The sequence below is a fragment of the Mesoplodon mirus genome (assembly GCF_964341445.2).
Source record: "Mesoplodon mirus genome assembly, chromosome: 8".
Lineage (NCBI taxonomy): Eukaryota > Metazoa > Chordata > Mammalia > Artiodactyla > Ziphiidae > Mesoplodon > Mesoplodon mirus.
In genome coordinates this window covers 34,723,845-34,746,949 of record NC_138984.1, presented here as the reverse complement: position 1 = coordinate 34,746,949, position 23,105 = coordinate 34,723,845, and the positions used below count along the sequence as shown (strand labels likewise).

The 23,105-nt window shown below is 37.0% G+C and overlaps 1 protein-coding gene across 1 annotated transcript in view; it reads right to left on the bottom strand.

The window, feature by feature from the left end:
- Window positions 1-23,105, bottom strand: part of C2CD6 (C2 calcium dependent domain containing 6) — a gene marked incomplete at its 5' end in the record, with an annotated part of 135,987 nt that overhangs the window by 94,780 nt on the left and 18,102 nt on the right. The window contains 3 exon segments of the mRNA XM_082630409.1: window positions 17,041-17,186; window positions 18,561-18,612; window positions 21,712-21,798. Coding sequence (XP_082486535.1) covers window positions 17,041-17,186; window positions 18,561-18,612; window positions 21,712-21,798 — 285 coding nt within the window.

The window sequence follows — 23,105 nt, the reverse complement described above, 5'->3', positions numbered from 1 at the left end:
TTTGTATGTTTTCTTTGGAAGAATGTCTATTCAGATCCTCTACCCATTTTTTAATTGGTTTGGGTTTTTTTTTTGTACTGAGTTGTAGTACTTTATATATTTTGGACATTAACCTCTTATCAGATATATGATTTGCAAATATTTTACTGCATTCTGTAGGTTACATTTTCATTTTGTTGATGGTTTCCTCAGCCGTACAAAAGCTTTTTAGTTTAATTAGTCCCACTTGTTTATTTTTGCTTTTGTTGCCTTTGCTTTGGGGGTCAAATCCAAGGAAAATCATTGCTAAGACCAATGTCAAGGAATTACCTCCTATGTTTTCTTCAAGAAATTTTATGGTTTCATGTCTTATGTTCAACTTTTTAATCTATTTTGAGTTTCTTTTTGTGTATGGTATAAGATAGTGGTCCAGTTTCATTCTTTTGCCTGTGGCTGTCCAGTTTCCCCAACACCATTTACTGAAGAAACTGCCCTTTCCCCATTGTATATTCTTGGCTCCTTTATCATAAATTAATTGACCATATATATGTGGGTTTATTTTTGGGCTCTCTATTCTGTTCCTTTGAGCTACGTGTCTCTTTTTATGCCAATAGCATATTGATTACTATAGTTTTGTAATATAGTTTGAAATCAGGAAGTGTGATGCCTCTAGCTTTAATCTTTCTCAAGATTGCTTTGGTTATTTGGGGTCTTTTGTGGTTACAACAAAATTTAGGATTGTTTTCCTATTTTTGTAAAAAGTGCCATTGGAATTTTGATAGAGATTGCATTGTTTTAGGTAGTATGAACATTTTAACAGCATTAATTCTTCCAATCCATAAGCATGGAATACCTATCCATTTGTGTCTTCTTCAAATTCTTTTATCAATGTCTTATAGTTTTCAGTGTACAGGTCTTTCACCCCCTTGATTAAATTTATCCCTAGGTATTTTATTCTTTTTGATGCAACTGTAAATGAGACTTAATTTTTCTTTCTGACAGTTTGTTATTAGTGTATAGAAATGCAATTGGTTTTGTACATTGATTTTGTATCCTGCAATTTTACTCAATTTATTCATTCTAACAGGTTTTTTTGTGTGTGTGGAGTCTAGATTTTTCTATATATAAGATCATGTCATCTGCAAATAGAGACAGTTTTTCTTCTTCCTTTCTAATCTGGATGCCTTTCATTTTTCCTTCCTAACTGCTCTAGCTAGGACTTCCATTATCATGTTGAATAAAGTGGGAAGAGTGGGCATCCTTGTTTTGTTCCTAATCTTAGAGGAAAAGCTTTCAGTTTTTCACCATTGAGTATAATATTAGCTGTGGGTTTTTCACATATGGTCTTCATTATGTTGAGGTACATTCCCTTTTTACCCACTTTTTTGAGAGTTTTTGTCATGAATGGATGTTGAATTTTGACTGCATCTATTGAGATGATCATGTAATTTTGATCCTTTTTATTAATGTGGTATATAATATAGACTGATTTGCAGATGTTGAACTACCCCTGCATCCCTGGAAAAAATCCTACTTAATCATATTAATGTAACATGTATGATTCTTTTAATGTATTGCTGAATTTGGTCTGCGAATCATTTGTTGAGGATTTTTGCAACCATGTTCATCAGGGATATTAGCCTGGAATTTTCTTGTAGTGTCCTTGTCTGGTTTTGGTATCACAGTAATGTTGGCCTTGTAACATGAGTTTGGATATGCTCCCTTCTCTTTTATATTTTGGAAGAATGTGAGAAAGACGGCTATTAATTCTTCTTTAAATATTTGGTATGCCTTAGAAGCAAACACGAGTATTCCTTAGAAGTGCTACTTTCACCCTAGACTTAAAAAACAGTCCACATATAATTTTCCAAGGAAAATGAGCATACCAAAGTCAGCAATAATTAAGACAGCAAGGAAACGAAGCACCACGAATGAGATCAGGAAAAATAGACCATAAAAGCTTGAAGTATTGGAATTTTAAAGAACTATGCTTACTTTATTTAAAGGAATAAAAGACAAGCTGAAAATATAGCCCAGGACCAGGAAACTTTAGAAGTCATTTAGCAAGTTTGAACAAAAAACTAAATAGAACTTGTGGAAATGAAAACTAAAATAATTGAATAAAAACACTCAGTGTATGGACTCAACCACAGATTCACTGCAACATATGAGAATTAGTGAACTGGAATACAGATCAAAGGAATTATTCAGAATGCAAAGAGAGACAGAGTGATGGAAAACATTGAAAAAAAGTTAAAAGATATGGACAACAGTGCAATAGTGTAAGAACATCTAACATATGTTAAAGTTCCAGGAAAGAAAATAAAGGATCAAGAAAATGGGACAGAGAGACAGTACTGAAGAGATAATGGCTTAGAACTTTTCAGAACTGATGAACAGCAACAATCTAGTTTAAGCAGACCAACAAATCCCAATAGCATAAACAGAAAAATCCAAATACAGACACATCAGAGTTAATTTTTTTAAATACAAAAAAAAAAGAAACATACACACACGCAAAAGGAGAAAAAGATACTCAATTTTCAGAGGTGAAAAATTTATAGGTAACTTCTCTCCAACAAATAGACACAGTAAGGACTGCTTTCTTCTTTTCTAATACATTTTTGTATTATTTTTCATGGTTGCTCTAGCGGTTAAAATATGCATCCTTAACATACTGCAGTATATCTTGAATTAAAATTATACCATATCATGTACAATAGCATGATTCCATTTACACTACTCATCCTTTGTACTATTCTTATATATTTCACTTCTACAAATGCTATAAATGCTACCATTCATCACCATTAATTTTTTGAAACACTCTAGTCTTCGACCCCACCCAACAGCCTGTAGGCTCCAGTGCTGTGATGCCCCAGGCCAAACAATCAACAGGGCAGGAACACAGCCCCACTCATCAGCAGACAGGCTGCTTAAAGTCTTCCTGAGCACAGAGCTGTGGGTAAACACACACCTTGACATGGCCCTGCCCACCAGAGGGACAAGACCCAGCTCCACCTACCAGCAGGCAGGAACCAGGCCCTCCCACCAGGAGGCCTGCACAAGGCTCTTAGGCAGCCTCAACGACCAGGGGGCAGAGAGCAGAGGCGAGAAGAACTACACCCTGGAGCCTGTGGAATGGAAACCACAATCACAGAAAGAAAGATAAAATGAGACAGCAGAGGAATATGTCCTAGATGAAGGAAGAAGACAAAACCCTAGATGAAGGAACAAGAACAACTAAGGGAAGTGGAGATGGGCAATTGACCCAAAAACGAATTCATAGTAATGATAGTAAAGATGGTACTGGCACAAAAACAGAAATATAGATCAATGGAACATGATAGAAAGTCCAGAAATAAATGCATGCACCTATGTTCAATTAATCTATGACAAAGGAGGCAAGATTATACAGTGGAGAAAAGATAGTCTCTGTAATAAATGGTGCTGGGAAAACTAGACAGCTACATGTAAAAAAAATGAGATTAGGACATTCTCTAACACCATAAACAAAAATAAACTCAAAATGAATTAAAGACCTAAATGTAAGACTGGATCCTATAAAACTCTTAGAGGAAAAAATAGGCAGAACTCTCTTTGACATAAATCACAAAAATTATCTTTTTTAATCCATCTCTTAGAGTAATGGAAATAAAACCAAAAATAAAGAAATGGGATATAATTAAACTCAAAAGCTTTTGCACATCAAAGGAAACCATAAACAAAATGAAAAGACAACCCACAGAATGGAAGAAAATATTTACAAACGATGAGACTGACAAGGGATCAATCTCCAAAATTTACCAACAGCTCAGGCAGCTCCATAACAAAAAAGCAAACAATCCAATCAAAAAAATGGGCAGAAGACCTAAACAGACATTTCTCCAAAGAAGATAAACAGATGGCCAAGAGGCACATGAAAAGATGCTCAACATCGCTAATTATTAGAGAAATGCAAATCAAAACTACAATGAGGTATCACCTCAAACCAGTCACAATGGCCATCATCAAAAAGTCTACAGACAATAAATGCTGGAGAGGGTGTGGAGAAAAGGGAACCCTCTTGCACTGTTGGTGGGAATGTAAATCGGTACAGCCATTATGGAGAACAGTATGGAGGTTCCTTAAAAAACTAAAAATAGAGCTATCATATGATCCAGCAATCCCACTCCTGGGCATATATCCAGAGAAAAACAAATATTCGAAAGGATACATGCATGCCAATGTTCACTGCAGCGCTGTTTACAATAGCCAAGACATGGAAGCAACCTAAATGTCCAGTGATGAAGGAATGGATAAAGAAAATGTAGTACATACATACAATGGAATATTACTCAGCCATTAAAAAGAATGAAATAATGCCATTTGTGGCAACATGGATGGACCTGAAGATTATCATACTAAATGAAGTAAGAAAGACAAATATCATATGATTTCCCTTATATGTGAAATCTAAAAAATATATATAAAAATGAACTTATTTACAAAACAGAAACAGACTCAGAGACTTAGAGAACGAAATTATGGTTACCACAGGGGAAGGGTGTGGAGGGAGGGATAGACTGGGAGTTTGGGACTGACATGTATGGACTGCTATATTTAAAAATAGATAACCAGCAAAAACCTACTGTATAGCACAGGGAACGCTGCTCAATATTCTGTAATAAGGACCTCCCTGGTGGTGCAGTGGTTAAGAATCCAATGTAGGGGACACGGGTTCATTCCCTGATCCAGGGAGATCCCAAAGAGACACTAAGGCTGTGTGCCACAACTACTGAGCCTGTGCTCTAGAGCCCGTGAGCCATAACTACAGAGCCCGCATGCCACAACTACCGAAGCCCACGTACCTAGAGTCTACGCTCCACAACAAGAGAATCTACCACAGTGAGAAACCCATGCACCACAACAAATAGTAGCCCCCACTCGCCGGCAACTAGAGAAAGCCCGTGCGCAGCAACGAGGATCCAACACAGCCAAAAATTAATTAATTAATTTAGAAATATTCTGTAATAACCTAAACGGGAAAAGAATTTGAAAAATAGATACATGTATATGTATAACTGAACCACTTTGCTGTATATCTGAAACACAACATTGTTAATCAACTATTCCAATATATAATTTTAAAAATTTAAATGTATATATGTAAAAAAAACCCAGTCTAGTCTTTTGGAGAACATTTCTAAAATAGTCTTTTTATTTATTGTCTTCTTTTCAATAGTCTTTTATTTTTACCCATATATTTACCATTACCAGTGTTCTTCATTCCTTCCTGTGAATCTGGACTTCCATTTGGGATCAACGTTCCTTTGATGTTTATTAAAATGATACAAACCCTCAGCTTTTGTCTTTCACAGTCTTTTAGGAGAATATTTTCATTGGATTTAGAAATCTAGGTTGACCTTATTTTTACCACTTGTAAGACGGCATTCGCTTGACACCTGACCTCCACTTCTTTAAAATTTTTATTTATTTATTTAATTTATTTGGCTGTGTCAAGTCTTAGTTGAGGTATGCAGGATCTTTGTTGCGGCATGTGGGATCTTTTGTTGTGGTACACGGGCTCTTTGTTGCGGCACACGGGCTCTAGTGCACGTGGGCTCAGTAGTTGTGGCACACAGACTTAGTTTCCCTGTGGCATGTGGGATCTTAGTCACCCAACCTGGGATCGAACCCGCAGCCCCTGCATTGGAAGGCAGATTCTTAACCACTGGACCACCAAGGATAGTCCCTGACCTCCACTGTTTCTGATGGGAAGTATGCTGTTATTCTTACTGTTGTTCACTTGAATGTCATGTGTTTTTTCCCTCTGGCTACCTTTAAGATTTTCTTTTTATTTTTTATTTTTCGCAGTTTGACCATGATATATTTTGGTGTGATCATCTTTGTACTTATTCTGCTTGAGGTTCACTGAGTTTCTTGAATCTATAGATTGATGTCTTTCATCGACTTTGGAAAATGTTTGGCAGAGAAAATTCTAAAATATTAAGTACTCTAAATACTTCCTCTTCTTTCCTTCTGGCATATAATTACACATCTATAAATTCAGTGATGTTGCCCACTGGTCTTTTCCATTTTTTAATCTTTATTCTCTCTGAGCCTCAATTTGAATGATTTCTATTGACTTGTCTTTCAGTTAACAGATCCTTCTGTTCTGTTCAGAATGCTTTGAAACATTTCAAATGAATTTTTCATGTCAATATTATATTTTTCATATCTATAATCTCCATTTGGTTCTTTTTAGTTTCCATTCTCTTCAAAATTCCCATTGTGATCATCCATTTTGTCCTCCTTTTGCACTTTGACACATTTATGATAGTTATAACGTTCCAGTCTGCAGATTCAAACATTTGGGTCACCTGTGGGTTTACCCCTATTGTCTGTTTTTATTTCCCTATGAATAGCAATTTTTTATTATATGATGGGCATTGTGAAGGATATGTAATAGAGACTCTGGGTTTTTATATCTTCCTCTAAGAACTACTGAGTTCTTTTCTGGAAGGCAATCAACTACTGGAAGATCATCTTGATTCTATGAAAAAGTTTTTTTTTTTTTTTTTTTTTTGTCTTAATTTTATTTTATTTTATTTTTTTGCTTTATAACAAATTTAATCAGTTATACATATACATATGTTTCCATATCCCCTCCCTTTTGCGTCTCCCTCCCACCCTCCCTATCCCACCCCTCCAGGCGGTCACAAAGTACCGAGCTGATCTCCCTGTGCTATGCGGCTGCTTCCCACTAGCTATCTACCTCACGTTTGGTAGTGTATATATGTCCATGCCGCTCTTTCACTTTGTCACAGCTTACCCTTCCCTCTCCCCATATCCTCAAGTCCATTCTCTAGTAGGTCTGTGTCTTTATTCCTGTCTTACCCCTATGTTCTTCATGACATTTTTTTTTCTTAAATTCCATATATATGTGTTAGCATACAGTATTTGTCTTTCTCTTTCTGACTTACTTCACTCTGTATGACAGACTCTAGGTCCATCCACCTCATTACAAATAGCTCAATTTCATTTCTTTTTATGGCTGAGTAATACTCCATTGTATATATGTGCCACATCTTCTTTATCCATTCATCCGATGATGGACACTTAGGTTGTTTCCATCTCCGGGCTATTGTAAATAGGGCTGCTATGAACATTTTGGTACATGTCTCTTTTTGAATTATGGTTTTCTCAGGGTATATGCCCAGTAGTGGGATTGCTGGGTCATATGGTAGTTCTATTTGTAGTTTTTTAAGGAACCTCCATACCGTTCTCCATAGCGGCTGTACCAATTCACATTCCCACCAGCAGTGCAAGAGTGTTCCCTTTTTTCCACACCCTCTCCAGCATTTATTGTTTCTAGAGTTTTTGATGATGGCCATTCTGACTGGTGTGAGATGATATCTCATTGTAGTTTTGATTTGCATTTCTCTAATGAGTAAAGATGTTGAGCATCCTTTCATGTGTTTGTTGGCAGTCTGTATATCTTCTGTGGAGAAATGTCTATTTAGGTCTTCTGCCCATTTTTGGATTGGGTTGTTTGTTTTTTTGTTATTGAGCTGCATGAGCTGCTTATAAATTTTGGAGATTAATCCTTTGTCAGTTGCTTCATTTGCAAATATTTTCTCCCATTCTGAGGGTTGTCTTTTGGTCTTGTTTATGGTTTCCTTTGCTGTGCAAAAGCTTTTAAGTTTCATTAGGTCCCATGTGTTTATTTTTGTCTTTATTTCCATTTCTCTAGGAGGTGGGTCAAAAAGGATCTTGCTGTGATTTATGTCATAGAGTGTTCTGCCTATGTTTTCCTCTAAGAGTTTGATAGTGTCTGGCCTTACATTTAGGTCTTTAATCCATTTTGAGCTTATTTTTGTGTATGGTGTTAGGGAGTGATCTAATCTCATACTTTTACATGTCCCTATCCAGTTTTCCCAGCACCACTTATTGAAGAGACTGTCCTTTCTCCACTGTACATTCCTGCCTCCTTTATCAAAGATAAGGTGACCATATGTCCGTGGGTTTAACTCTGGGCTTTCTATCCTGTTCCATTGATCTATCTTTCTGTTTTTGTGCCAGTACCATACTGTCTTGATTACTGTAGCTTTGTAGTATAGTCTGAAGTCAGGGAGCCTGATTCCTCCAGCTCCATTTTTCGTTCTCAAGATTGCTTTGGCTATTCGGGGTCTTTTGTGTTTCCATACAAATTGTGAAATTTTTTGTTCTAGTTCTGTGAAAAATGCCAGTGGTAGTTTGATAGGGATTGCATTGAACCTGTAGATTGCTTTGGGTAGTAGAGTCATTTTCACAATGTTGATTCTTCCAATCCAAGAACATGGTACATCTCTCCATCTATTTGTATCATCTTTAATTTCTTTCATCAGTGTCTTATAATTTTCTGCATACAGGTCTTTTGTCTCCTTAGGTAGGTTTATTCCTAGATATTTTATTCTTTTTGTTGCAATGGTAAATGGGAGTGTTTCCTTGATTTCACTTTCAGATTTTTCATCATCAGTATATAGGAATGCCAGAGATTTCTGTGCATTAATTTTGTATCCTGCAACTTTACCAAATTCGTTGATTAACTCTAGTAGTTTTCTGGTAGCATCTTTAGGATTCTCTATGTATAGTATCATGTCATCTGCAAACAGTGACAGCTTTACTTCTTCTTTTCCAATTTGGATTCCTTTTATTTCCTTTTCTTCTCTGATTGCTGTGGCTAAAACTTCCAAAACTAGGTTGAATAAGAGTGGTGAAAGTGGGCAACCTTGTCTAGTTCCTGATCTTAGTGGAAATGGTTTCAGTTTTTCACCATTGAAGACGATGCTGGCTGTGGGTTTGTCATATATGGCCTTTATTATGTTGAGGAAAGTTCCCTCTATGCCTACTTTCTGCAGGGTTTTTATCATAAATGGGTGTTGAATTTTGTCAAAAGCTTTCTCTGCATCTATTGAGATGATCATATGGTTTTTCTCCTTCAATTTGTTAATATGGTGTATCACGTTGATTGATTTGCGTATATTGAAGAATCCTTGCATTCCTGGAATAAACCCCACTTGATCATGGTGTATGATCCTTTTAATGTGCTGTTGGATTCTGTTTGCTAGTATTTTGTTGAGGATTTTTGCATCTATGTTCATCAGTGATATTGGCCTGTAGTTTTCTTTCTTTGTGACATCCTTGCCTGGTTTTGGTATCAAGGTGATGGTGGCCTCGTAGAATGAGTTTGGGAGTGTTCCTCCCTCTGCTATATTTTGGAAGAGTTTCAGAAGGATAGGTGTTAGCTCTTCTCTAAATGCTTGATAGAATTCGCCTGTGAAGCCATCTGGTCCTGGGCTTTTGTTTGTTGGAAGATTTTTTATCACAGTTTCAATTTCAGTGCTTGTGATTGGTCTGTTCATATTTTCTATTTCTTCCTGATTCAGTCTTGGCAGGTTGTGCATTTCTAAGAATTTGTCCATTTCTTCCAGGTTGTCCATTTTATTGGCATAGAGTTGCTTATAGTAATCTCTCATGATCTTTTGTATTTCTGCAGTGTCAGTTGTTACTTCTCCTTTTTCATTTCTAATTCTATTGATTTGAGTCTTCTCCCTTTTTTTCTTGATGAGTCTGGCTAATGGTTTATCAATTTTGTTTATCTTCTCAAAGAACCAGCTTTTAGTTTTATTGATCTTTGCTATCGTTTCCTTCATTTCTTTTTCATTTATTTCTGATCTGATTTTTATGATTTCTTTCCTTCTGCTAACTTTGGGATGTTTTTGTTCTTCTTTCTCTAATTGCTTTAGGTGCAAGGTTAGGTTGTTTATTCGAGATGTTTCCTGTTTCTTAAGGTGGGATTGTATTGCTATAAACTTCCCTCTTAGAACTGCTTTTGCTGCATCCCATAGGTTTTGGGTCGTCGTGTCTCCATTGTCATTTGTTTCTAGGTATTTTTTAATTTCCTCTTTGATTTCTTCAGTGATCACTTCGTTATTAAGTAGTGTATTGTTTAGCCTCCATGTGTTTGTATTTTTTACAGATCTTTTCCTGTAATTGATATCTAGTCTCATAGCATTGTGGTCGGAAAAGATACTTGATACAATTTCAATTTTCTTAAATTTACCAAGGCTTGATTTGTGACCCAAGATATGATCTATCCTGGAGAATGTTCCATGAGCACTTGAGAAAAATGTGTATTCTGTTGTTTTTGGATGGAATGTCCTATAAATATCAATTAAGTCCATCTTGTTTAATGTATCATTTAAAGCTTGTGTTTCCTTATTTATTTTCATTTTGGATGATCTGTCCATTGGTGAAAGTGGGGTGTTAAAGTCCCCTACTATGAGTGTGTTACTGTCGATTTCTCCTTTTATGGCTGTTAGTATTTGCCTTATGTATTGAGGTGCTCCTATGTTTGGTGCATAAATATTTACAATTGTTATATCTTCTTCCTGGATCGATCCCTTGATCATTATGTAGTGTCCTTCTTTGTCTCTTCTAGTAGTCCTTATTTTAAAGTCTATTTTGTCTGATATGAGAATTGCTACTCCAGCTTTCTTTTGGTTTCCATTTGCATGGAATATCTTTTTCCATCCCCTTACTTTCAGTCTGTATGTGTCTCTAGGTCTGAAGTGGGTCTCTTGTAGACAGCATATAGATGGGTCTTGTTTTTGTATCCATTCAGCCACTCTGTGTCTTTTGGTGGGAGCATTTAGTCCATTTACATTTAAGGTAATTATCGATATGTATGTTCCTATTCCCATTTTCTTAATTGTTTTGGGTTCATTATTGTAGGTCTTTTCCTTCTGTTGTGTTTCTTGCCTAGAGAAGTTCCTTTAGCATTTGTTGTAAAGCTGGTTTGGTGGTGCTGAACTCTCTCAGCTTTTGCTTGTCTGTAAACGTTTTAATTTCTCCATCAAATCTGAATGAGATCCTTGCTGGGTAGAGTAATCTTGGTTGCAGGTTTTTCTCCTTCATCACTTTAAGTATGTCCTGCCACTCCCTTCTGGCTTGTAGAGTTTCTGCTGAGAGATCAGCTGTTATCCTGATGGGGATTCCCTTGTGTGTTATTTGTTGTTTTTGCCTTGCTGCTTTTAATATGATTTCTTTGTGTTTAATTTTTGACAGTTTGATTAATATGTGTCTTGGCGTATTTCTCCTTGGATTTATTCTGTATGGGACTCTCTGTGCCTCCTGGACTTGATTAACTATTTCCTTTCCCATATTAGGGAAGTTTTCAACTATAATCTCTTCAAATATTTTCTCAGTCCCTTTCTTTTTCTCTTCTTCTTCTGGAACCCCTATAATTCGAATGTTGGTGCGTTTAATGTTGTCCCAGAGGTCTCTGAGACTGTCCTCTGTTCTTTTCATTCTTTTTTCTTTATTTTGCTCTGCAGCAGTTATTTCCACTATTTTATCTTCCACCTCACTTATCCGTTCTTCTGCCTCAGTTATTCTGCTATTGATCCCGTCTAGAGTATTTTTTATTTCATGTATTGTGTTTTTAATCGATGCTTGATTCATCTTTAGTTCTTCTAGGTCCTTGTTAACTGTTTCTTGCATTTTGTCTATTCTATTTCCAAGATTTTGGATCTGGGAAATAGAATCTTGGATCATCTTTTCCATCATTATTCTGAATTCTTTTTCAGGTAGAGTGCCTATTACCTCTTCATTTGTTAGGTCTGGTGGGTTTTTATCTTGCTCCTTCTCCTGCTGTGTGTTTTTCTGTCTTCTCATTTTGCTTATGTTACTGTGTTTGGGGTCTCCTTTTTGCAGGCTGCAGGTTCGTAGTTCCCGTTGTTTTTGGTGTCTGTCCCCAGTGGCTAAGGTTGGTTTAGTGGGTTGTGTAGGCTTCCTGGTGGAGGGGACTAGTGCCTGTGTTCTGGTGGATGAGGCTGGATCTTATCTTTCTGGTGGGCAGGTCCACGTCTGGTGGTGTGTTTTGGGGTGTCTGTGGACTTTTTATGATTTTAGGCCACCTCTCTGCTAATGGGTGGCGTTGTGTTCCTGTCTTGCTAGTTGTTTGGCTTAGGGTGTCCAGCACTGTAGCCTGCTGGTCGTTGAGTGAAGCTGGGTGCTGGTGTTGAGATGGAGATCTCTGGAAGATTTTCGCCGTTTGATATTATGTGGAGCTGGGAGGTCTCTTGTGGACCAGTGTCCTGAAGTTGGCTCTCCCACCTCAGAGGCACAGCACTGACTCCGGGCTCCTCAATTTGGGATGATGTGTTGTCTATTCATGTATTCCACAGATGCAGGGTACATCAAGTTGATTGTGGAGCTTTAATCCGCTGCTTCTGAGGCTGCTGGGAGAGGTTTCCCTTTCTCTTCTTTGTTCTCACAGCTCCTGGGTCTCAGCTTTGGATTTGGCCCCGCCTCTGCGTGTAGGTCGCCGGAGGGCGTCTGTTCTTCGCTCAGATAGGACAGGGTTAAAGGAGCAGCCTCTTCGGGGACTCTGGCTCACTCAGGCCGGGAGGGAGGGAGGGGCACGGAGTGCGGGGCGAGCCTGCAGCGGCAGAGGTCGGCGTGACGTTGCACCAGCCCGAGGCGCACCGTGCGTTCTCCCAGGGAAGCCGCCCCTGGATCCCGGGACCCCGGCAGTGGCGGGCTGCACAGGCTCCCGGAAGGGCGGTGTGGGCAGTGACCTGCGCTCGCACACAGGCTTCTTGGCGGCGGCAGCAGCAGCCCCAGCGTCCCACGCCTGTCACTGGGCTCCGCGCTTTCAGTCGCGACTCGCGCCCGTCTGTGGAGCCCCTTTAAGCCGCGCTCTTAATCCCCTCTCCTCTCGCACCAGGAAACCAAGAGGGAAAAAAAAGTCTCTTGCCTCTTCGGCAGCTCCAGAGTTTTCCCGGACTCCCTCCCGGCTAGCTGTGGCACATTAGCCCCCTTCAGGCTGAGTTCTCGCCGCCAGCCCCAGTCCTCTCCCTGCGCTCTGACCGAAGCCCGAGCCTCAGCTTCCAGCGCTGCGCGCCCCGGCGGGCGAACAGACAAGCCTCTCGGGCTGGTGAGTGCCGCTCGGCACCGATCCTCTGTGTGCGGATCTCTCCGCTTTGCCCTACCCAGGTATGTGGGGAGTTTCTTGCCTTTTGGGAGGTCTGGGGTCTTCTGCCAGCGTTCAGTAGGTGTTCTGTAGGAGTTGTTCCACGTGTAGCTGTATTTCTGGTGTATCCGTGGGGAGGAAGGTGATCTCCGCGTCTTCTATGAAAAAGTTTGAGGATAGGTCTGTTTCACTTTTTGTCCTTAGTCCTAGTAGGTTTAACCCTTACTCTTAGGACATGATCCTTATTCCTAAGACCTGGCCCTTCTGGGATCTCAACTGAATACTGAGAATGTTCAACAAGTTCTCTCCACTTTAGCTGCATCAGACTCCAATGACTCTGAATTTGTGACTTCTGAAATCTCTATTCAGCTCTCAGCTCTCCAGCACTTGTTCTCTGTAATTTCTCCTACAAACTCCCCTTGCACGTGCACACTTTAGGATCCAGCCAAGAACCTGAGTGGAAAACCAACACAGATTTCTAGGGCCCCTTATCTGCTGCTCCCTCCTCTCTAGTACCCTGCTTTACAAATTCCAGCCACCTTAGCAGCCCAAAACTCATCTGTTTCCTCTGCTCAGCCTCTGCTTCCTCCACCCAGAAAGACTGTTACTTTCTGCTTGGGTTTCACTTCTCTGTGCCAGATTTGCTGCCAGACAGAAAGCTATTGTAAACGTGGAGCTCACCTCTTGTGCTTCCCTTCTCTTAAAGATTGCAGCCCTCCAAATTCCCACTGTCAAATACCAAGAAATAGTTGCTTCATATATTTTACTAGTTTTAGGGTTGTTTAGAAGAGAAGAGTAAATCTAATATCAGCTGCTTCAGCATGGCCAGAACAGAAATCCTCTACTATTCATTCTTTGATATGAGTTTTGTTTTAACATCACTTACTCAACAGCTTTCCAGAACAATTAAACTAGGTTAAATCCACTTGCTATTCCTTTTTATTTTTTGGTTTGTATGTTTTTATTTTTAACCTAGATCTACTTTGTAAGCTTTAGCAAATTAAAGTCCTAGAGTATATACAGTATAATTTTATTTTATCTTTGTTAGGTAGTACATAGTTTAAAAGTCAAATAGTTTTACAATGGCTAAATCAAAGAAATATTTTTTCTCTCACTTGTATTAACCATTTTTTCCCCTATATTTTAGGATGTTTCAACATCTTAAAAAGCTTGCTGGCCAGGGAGAGAATTTCCCTCCCCGGGCTAGCCAGATCCTAGAGATAGCAAAGGGCTTGGCTTGATAGTAGAACATCTTTCATAGGCTAACTAACCAATCTCAAGTCTATAGCCCTAACCACCTCCTTATCTCTCACATGGAACCAATATTTCCCCTGCCCTAAATCATCCCAGGGCCAGGTACCAGGCAACTAGAGACTATACTACAGCCCAAAGCCTGCTGGAATTATTCAGACTAGTCAATTCTAAACTGTTGAATTCCCCCCTGCATTACCTTTCTCAAGGAAACCCCAATAAAGGCTTTGGCTTGGGCTCTCCCCTTGCTTCTGTCTTCTGCCTCCTGACCACCCTGAAACTTCCGGGACCTTGTGTGGTGTGGTGTGGTGTGGTGTGTGCCTTTTTCTCAGGAAATATAAATAATAAATTCTTCTTTTAATGGCATTACCCTCTCTATGTCGTCATTCAGTCATACCTCCATATATTCGATCCCAGGTATAATTTAGTACACTACCCAACCCACTACCTAATTTTCACTCTTCAGAAGCCACCTTTCAAGCTTTTTAAGGGATTTCTCTGGTTTGGGGCATAAAATCATGTTACTAATTACTTGTTTTTTTCTTTTAGTTTTTAGATACTATCTATTTTTTTTAACTGAAGTATAGTTGATGCATAATATTATATAAAGTACAGGTGTACAATATAGTGATTCAGTTTTTAAAGGTTATACTCCATTTATAGTTATTATAAAATATTTGCTATATTCCCCATGTTGTACAATATATCCTTGTAGCTTGTTTTATACCTAATACTTTGTACCTCTTAATTCCTCATCCCTATTTTCCCCTCCCCCTTCCCTCTCCCCACTGGTAACCACTAGTTGGTTCTCTGTATCTATGAGTCTTCTTCTTTTTTGTTATATTCACTAGTTTGTTGTATTTTTTAGATCTCACATATAAGTGATATCATACAGTATTTGTCTTTCCTGACTTATTTCACTTAGCATAATGCCCTCCAAGTCCATCCATGTTGCTGCAAATGGTAAAATTTCATTCTTTTTTTATGGCTGAGTAGTATTCCATTGTGTGTATGTACATGTATATATGTATGTATGTATATATATCTTCTTTATCCATTCATCTGTTGATGGACATTTAGGTTGCTTCCATATTTTGGCTACTGTAAATAATGCTACTATGAACACTGAAGTCATGTATATATCATCTACTGACTGCTTATTGTGGAAGAAAAATGTTCACTCTCAACATCCTCCTCCCACAATTTTCACGTTTCTTTCCCCCTCAGTCCTCCAGTATATATCATTTTTTTGTTAGAATAATACTTAGTGTTTATATTATGTATATGTAACTATTTTTCAGGGTTTAATAATATACTTACAATGATCGTATTTCTTGCCCTGTATCATTTTTTAATTTCCCTGGAATTAATATGTGTCTTGATTTTTTTATGTTTCTTTGTTTGCTTGTACAGTTTTCTATGTAAATATTACTAGGTCATTCCCAAACTTTCCATTAGAGTTTGACTAAAACTCTCTTCTTATTACACTCAAACTAATAGCTCCTATTAAAATAAATATAGGAAAAATATTTTGATTATGCTAAAAATCACCCTATTAATTTATATTGTTTTCCAGTATTAATTTCAAGGTTTATTTAAATGGACATATAGCCACAAAATTATTGAAAACTTGGCAATGAAGTCTAGGAAAATTACTGGCAAAGTAAAAGAAATAATATGGATTGCCTCTAGCAAAACAATGCTTTTTTAAAAAAACTATGTTTAAAGAACTGTCTTCAATACTCAACAGTTAAGCAAAATGAAGTCTGAAAAAATATATATATATATGTATATATGGTATAGAGGAAATGTTTTAGGATTTCACTAAAATTCAACTAATGTAATAAAGCTATCAGGAAACAACTGGACTAATCAAGGAATCCTACAGCTAAATGAAATAGTGTCACTCATTTTAAAGACAACTCTGAGATACATTTAAGATTCTAAGAAGCTTAACTGTAAACAGAAGCAAACTCAGCATAGCAAGGTCTGGTGTGAGAGGCGGTTTAATGAAGCCAGTTTGAAGCCAGACTGACTGCATTCTCAGCTCCACCAATTACTAGTTCTATGACCTTAAGAAAGTTCTTTAAACCTTACAGTATCTGTTTCCTCATCTGCAAAATAAAGATGATAATAAGAGTATATATATATTTTGAAGGGTTATAAAAACTAAATAAGCTAATCCATGCAAAAGTAATTAGAGAGAGTCTATATAAGAAGAAAGGAGAGAGGGAAAGGAGGAGATGAAGAAAAAAAGGGTGTGCTATGCACTGAACATTTGTGTCCCCTCAAAATTCATATGTTGAAGCCTAAATCTCCAGTGTGATGGTATTTGTAGGTGGTGTGTTTAGGAGGTCACTAGGTCATGAGAATGGAGCCCTCATGAATCTGATTACTGTCCTTATAAGGAACTTCTCACCTTCCAGAAAGGTGAGAAATAAAGGTTTGTTGTTTAAGCCACCCAGTCTATGGTAATTTGTTATAGTAGCCCACGCTGACTAAGGCAGGTGTAAGAGGGCAAATGGGAGGGGAAGACTAAGACAGAGAAAAATGCATCCATGTGTGATAAACACTCAGAATCACCGCCAGCAAGATCTCAGAGAAGAACACCATGATTATGTATTCTACAGTAAACTCTGAAAACATCAATATAGCCTATAATACAGAAACAAAATACTGTAAAGTATCAAATAAAAGGACATTGCTTTTGTTTCTTTCCTGTCCCCTGAAAAAAAAAAGACATTATTAGTGTAGAATGTTTGAAACTATAAACATGCATTCTTTTATTTAGAAGAGAAATTTAACATTACCTGTACAGAAAAATATTTCACTTCATCAAATGTAATTACAGTGTCCTCTTCATTGTTTGGGGGTAGCAAGCTACACTTTTTTGTACATTTCACCACGTTGTTAATAGAGATGCGAATGAACAAATTCCTGTAATGTTGTAAACCGACTGAAAATACATATTTAGGAAGCAAATTTTGTTGTAATTGAACAGTAACACATTGTAAAATTAATCCATTAAACAATTCAGGCCAAAACCTAAGAATCAATCAAATAAAGAAAGAAATTATAGAGCATATTAAACAATAAGCAAAGTCTTTTAAAATAGTATTTTTGCCCATCAGTGGGAGGTACAATATAAGCAAGAAAAGAAGGTTGATTCTTCCTTAGATTACTTCTCATATTTTTATCCTCACATTTCCATTATAATTCTTTTGCAAATTTTCCTATATATTATTTTTAAGGTGACTAAACATTTCCAATACATACTTGAAAATTTTTTTCTAAGCGTAATTACACAGAAATTTAAAACTTCAAAAAGTATGTCACTTCAGAGTAATTTATTCTTAATTTTAGGACAACAAAATTTAAAGCAGCATTCTACTTTGTAATTCACTTCACTATATACTTCACTTATACTATATTGTCTGCATTTTTATCTTTCATAGCACTCCATGAATTAAAATGATTTTGTTTTATGATTTAATTATCTTCAAAACTCTATTTAGAATTCTCTTCAATAGTTCACTTTATATACAAAAGAAACATCAAGTCTTCATAATGAGACTGGTTTTATGCCATGACAGATCTAATAATAAGCATTCAGCTTATTTAAAGGCACCGAGAAAAATAAACCCTTTAAACAATGTTTGAGAAGCATAGTTATTAATTAGAAATAAATTATTATCATCCAAGAAGATATGTATATTTTCTTTAACTTACATGATGATCGAGGTGGATTACAGATAACTAAGAATCTTTTGTCACTCTCCACATCAAAAAGTGGAGTTTATTTTCCTCTGCTCTTTAATCTGGCCTGGTCCTGTGACTACTTTAACATGCAACTGACGTGACCAGGGCTGAGACTAGGATAGGGTGGCACTACCCGGGGTACAAAATTTAAGTGGACACCAAAAACTTCATTAATCAATATTTTAATGTAATATTTTAAAATCAAAATTAATGCAGAAAAAAATGTTTAATGATGAAAGAGAAGACCCTAGGACTACATGGAAAGAAAGGTCTAACCCTTTCAGCATCTCAGCTAAGTCCAGTCTTTCAGGCATTCTCACTAAGGCACCAGACATGTAAATGAGCCGTTTTAGGTATCCCAGCCCTTTTGAACTGCAGCCCCAGCTAGGATAATGTGAAGCAGAAGAACCACCTAGTGAACGTACAGATAGTGATTGGTAGTAAAATGGTTAATGTTTTAAGCCACTGTTAATGTTTTTTAATGTCTTAGAGTGTTTTGTAAGGCAGCAATATATAACAGAAACAGTGACATATGATCACAGTATGGTTCTTAAATCAAAAGAAAGGATACTCTTAGGCACAAAATGTTTGCAGTTCTTTATATGAATGGCTAGGCAGCCAACCTATAACAATCAAAATAAAAACACAGAGAATTAATTTTTAAAAGTTAACTTTTCTTCCATTTTACTCTCACCAAACTACATTTTTTTAAAGTTTCACTTTGTTAGTTTTTCTCATTAGAAATATTTTTTCTTATTAGAAATATCTACTTACAGAAAACACCAGAAAGCAGAAAAATAGGCAAGACTTGTTCAAAGTAAACTTAAAACAAACAAGAATACACAGAAAAAAATGGTTCATTTATTAACTTCAATCCAACTGTCACTCTTTGAATCATTTTGATTTTACATTAGGTGAGAACTGATACAGCACAGCATCTTGCATATAACAAGAAATATGCCTTGCTTCAGATAAGCTTTTTTATCCAGTATCCTAAAACCACTTTATTCATTCAACAATCATTCACTGACTATAATATGACAAGGGCTGTGAAATATTCATTCTCTCTTGTACAAAGTGTTTCCAAATGTTAAGAAAAATTGTATCTTGTGTTTAACCATAAAATCAAGTATAAAATTAATACAGGAATACTTGAATATTAATATGCAGTATTAGCCAAATGTAAGCCATTTGATCTTAATTCAGCCATGTTTGGTCTTAAAAACCAAGTAAAAACAAGAGCAGTATTATATTAAGTATCTGTGAAACAAAATAAATGGCCCAATAGTAGTTTTAAATATAGCGTAAATAATTTTAAGGATTTGGTTTTAGAACAATGCAGAAAAAGAAGTTAGCACTCAATATTTAATTAAAAGACTACTGTATCTGAATGATAAAATTCTAAAGAAGAAAATATTGTGGTCTACTTCTTAGAGAGAGAGAGACATAAGTATAAAATGTTATGTTAAAAGGAAGGTTCTAATCTAGGTGAGACTTAAAATGGTATTGCCATAGGAAAGTCCATGAATCACTGTTTACTTCTTAAAATTGGGTGCACACAAGGAGGGTAAAATAGGGAAATATAGCTATAATTTTGTTTTGCATAATTCTATATATAAAAATTCTGTCATAAATCACTGCCTGCCTGCCAAGTATCTCAACATGAAGCCATCAGCAACTATCCTAATTTTCCTTATATTTCAATAGCTTTTTATACTTTTACATAAGAGATCCATACAATATAAAAAAGAGAATAAATTTCTATTCAAGTATAGAAAAAGATTTAACATTCAAAACCATAATGATGGGACTTCCCTGGTGGTGCAGTGGATAAGAATCCACCTGCCAATGCAGGGGACACGGGTTTGATCCCTGGTCCAGGAAGATCCTACATGCCACGGAGCAACTAAGCCCGCATGCCACAACTACTGAGCCTGCATTCTAGAGCCTGCAAGCCACAACTACTGAGCCCGTGTGCTGCAACTACTGAAGCTCACATGCTCTAGGGCCTGCGTGCCACAACTACTGAGTCTGCATGCTGCAACTACTGAAACCTGTGAGCCTAGAGCCTGTGCTCCACAACAAGAAAAGCCACCACAATGAGAAGCCTGTGCGCTGCCAACGAAGAGTAGCCCCTGCTCGCTGCAACTAGAGAAAGCCCATGCACAGCAATGAAGACCCAACACAGCCAAAAACAAACAAACAAACAAAAAACCATAATGATGACCATTCACAGGTTGCAGATAACAAATGTTGCCACAGATTGTGAGACCCATCTGTGGCCCAAAGCAATAACCCTGTCAACACCTTGACCCCCGAAACACTCTCAAACATGCACTTAAAACAGGAAAGCAACCACAGCTGTTCACAAAAGTACTTTATGTGCTCAATTTTAAGACATCTTTTTCATTTTTTTCTGAAAATGGGATATGATTATTAGAAATAGGAGTAGTGGGTTGTGATGTAGGTATCAAGGCCTACACATGCACCAACTTTGCCAAATCACAGAACATTCAAAGAGAAGGTGATGTGGCTGAATCACACACTGGGAGGAGCCATCAGTCACATGCCAAACATCTCTCTGTCAAAACTTCCAGCTAACTCTTAAGAGAAGCTTTTTGATGCCTAGCAACATGCAATTCAAATAAGGAAAATATGAACTATAAGGTTAGGAACTGTGGGAGAAATAAAAAGATTCTTCAAAATGTGAGTTCTAAAGACAAGCAGAAGTCATATTCAAGAGTATGGATTACAGAAATTAGTATGTCAACATAGTGACATGCATAATAGTTTATGGCCAAAAGTGATTTCAAAGAATCTTTTCTAAGTTTAGAGTTGGACCGTGAAGGCTTATACTTCAACTTTGATTATGATAGAGGGAAGAAAGTGTTATATAATTTTACGAGTAAGGTACACCACGGTCATTCTGTAAAAACAAAAATGTATACATGAATTATTCTTATTTTCCCCCAAAAAGGTGGTGTTAAATTCATCATATACTTTTTAATCAAGAAAATGTATTAGTACACAATAGGAACTAGAGAAGAGACACAAGAGAAACTCTCATTTCACAGCCACTAATTCTTCTAATAGTGTTTAGAAAATAAAGGTAACTGTGAAAGAATACCACAATATTTGATAGTTCTAAACATACATAGATCTTCACGGCCTATACTCTCTCTATAGCGCCCAAAAGAGAGAACAGACTTTTCTGGTTCTCAGCCTAGATATTAGGTCCCACCTATGTGTGTGTACATGTATGATTGATTAGTTGTGTTTGTTTTTGTTTCTATGGTTTATTATTTTTTTGGATGAGGGAGAGATATGGGATCCATTATCACACAAAGGTCCCTAAATCTGACAAAAATATGATTATCTGAAGAGTTTAACAAAAATACTGGTTCTGAGGCCCTATTCTCAGTTTCTAAGTTAGTGGATCTTAAGTGGGGCCCAAGAATCAATGTTTTAAAAAAGTATCCCAGGTAATTCTGATGTAACTAGTGTTTGGGAATCCCTATCAGAGACATTTTTTTCTGTGAATCAGGATGTTTTCCAAAATTTCAGTGATTATTAGAATGCTTTTCTGACTCATAAAAATGAAAAATTCATGAATATGTTTATCAGAGAGGACCATTTTCTACACATGCTTTTTGACATTAAATAGTTTTCATATGAAATAAAAAATAATTTGTACAGGTTTATTGAGGTTTAGTCATACATACCACATCCCCAAATGGCACCAAAGTTGGTGCCTCAGGTGTTACTTCTAGTTCTTTACTTTCAGACCCTTTAAGAGTTTTTCTCAGCATCTACAATGTAAATAAATTAATTTAAGACTTTATAAGGCAGAGGAGAATATAATTAGAAAAGATATTATACTTCAACAAAAATTTTATAAGCATCTAGTATCAGGTATTATATATTTTACAACTTATATTCTATGACTTGAAAACTCATCTCTACCCTCACTAAGTTTATCATTAAATTAGCAGAGAAATGAAATGTGTACAATTAAATATAAAATAATTAAGGGAATTATGAGAGAGGAGAGAAGTACATAATAGCATAAACAATGAGTTCTCCTTGTTAACTAAAAATGATGGTCTTAATCTAATGTGGACTAGGTCCTGTATCCCACAAATGGCAGTAATCCTGCTTGCAAATTATTCCAATATTCCTTCAGTTATCAGCCACTGAAGGAACTGGAATTTAATCCTTTGGAATAGTAGGTACAGTGGAAAGGAGTAATGAACAGATGGCTTTTGGTTTTTGGTTGTGTGATTTCATCCAGAGTAACCCTACTAATATTTCTGGGCTAATAATTAACTTTGTTCTTAAGGGCTCTGGTCACAACACATAATGGTTAGCGTTTAAAAATTACAAGACATTTTAATATAGATTTGTATAGTAGAGTAAAGAGAAAGGGATGGGAGGGGAAAGGAGAGGAAGGGTGAGGGGAATAGTGAACAAACCATCTCTTAAAAATCTAACCTGAAAAGGAGAATTGTATTTATTCCCAACCTTCGCTGAACTTGAATCAACATGGCCTTATTTACAAACAATAATTTCCCAGGAATCTTTGTCGTTACATGTCTTTCAAGAATCACTTGTTTAATTTTTATAGTATGTAATAAATCCTTATTATGTTGAAACTTTTGTTTTAAAGTACAAAACAGGGCTTCCCTGGTGGCGCAGTGGTTCAGAGTCCTCCTGCCGATGCAGGGGACACGGGTTCGTGCCCCGGTCTGGGAGGATCCCACATGCCACGGAGCGGCTGGGCCCGTGAGCCATGGCCACTGAGCCTGCGCATCCGGAGCCTATGCTCCGCAATGGGAGAGGCCACAACGGTGAGAGGCCTGTGTACCGCAAAAAAAAAAAAAAAAAAGTACAAAACAAATACTTTCAGTGTACTGAAAACATTTGTTTTATACATCTTGGATCATTTTGTTATTGCTGCACCTGACTGGCTTAATGTGTTTTTTTTTATATATATATGATTAAATCATAGGTTAAGCTAACTGAATGACAATTTCTGTACAAAAATTGTTGTATTTTTTGTATTGCCGCAAAAATATCAATCTGTGGACAGTGTATGTGTATTTAATATGGAACCTCA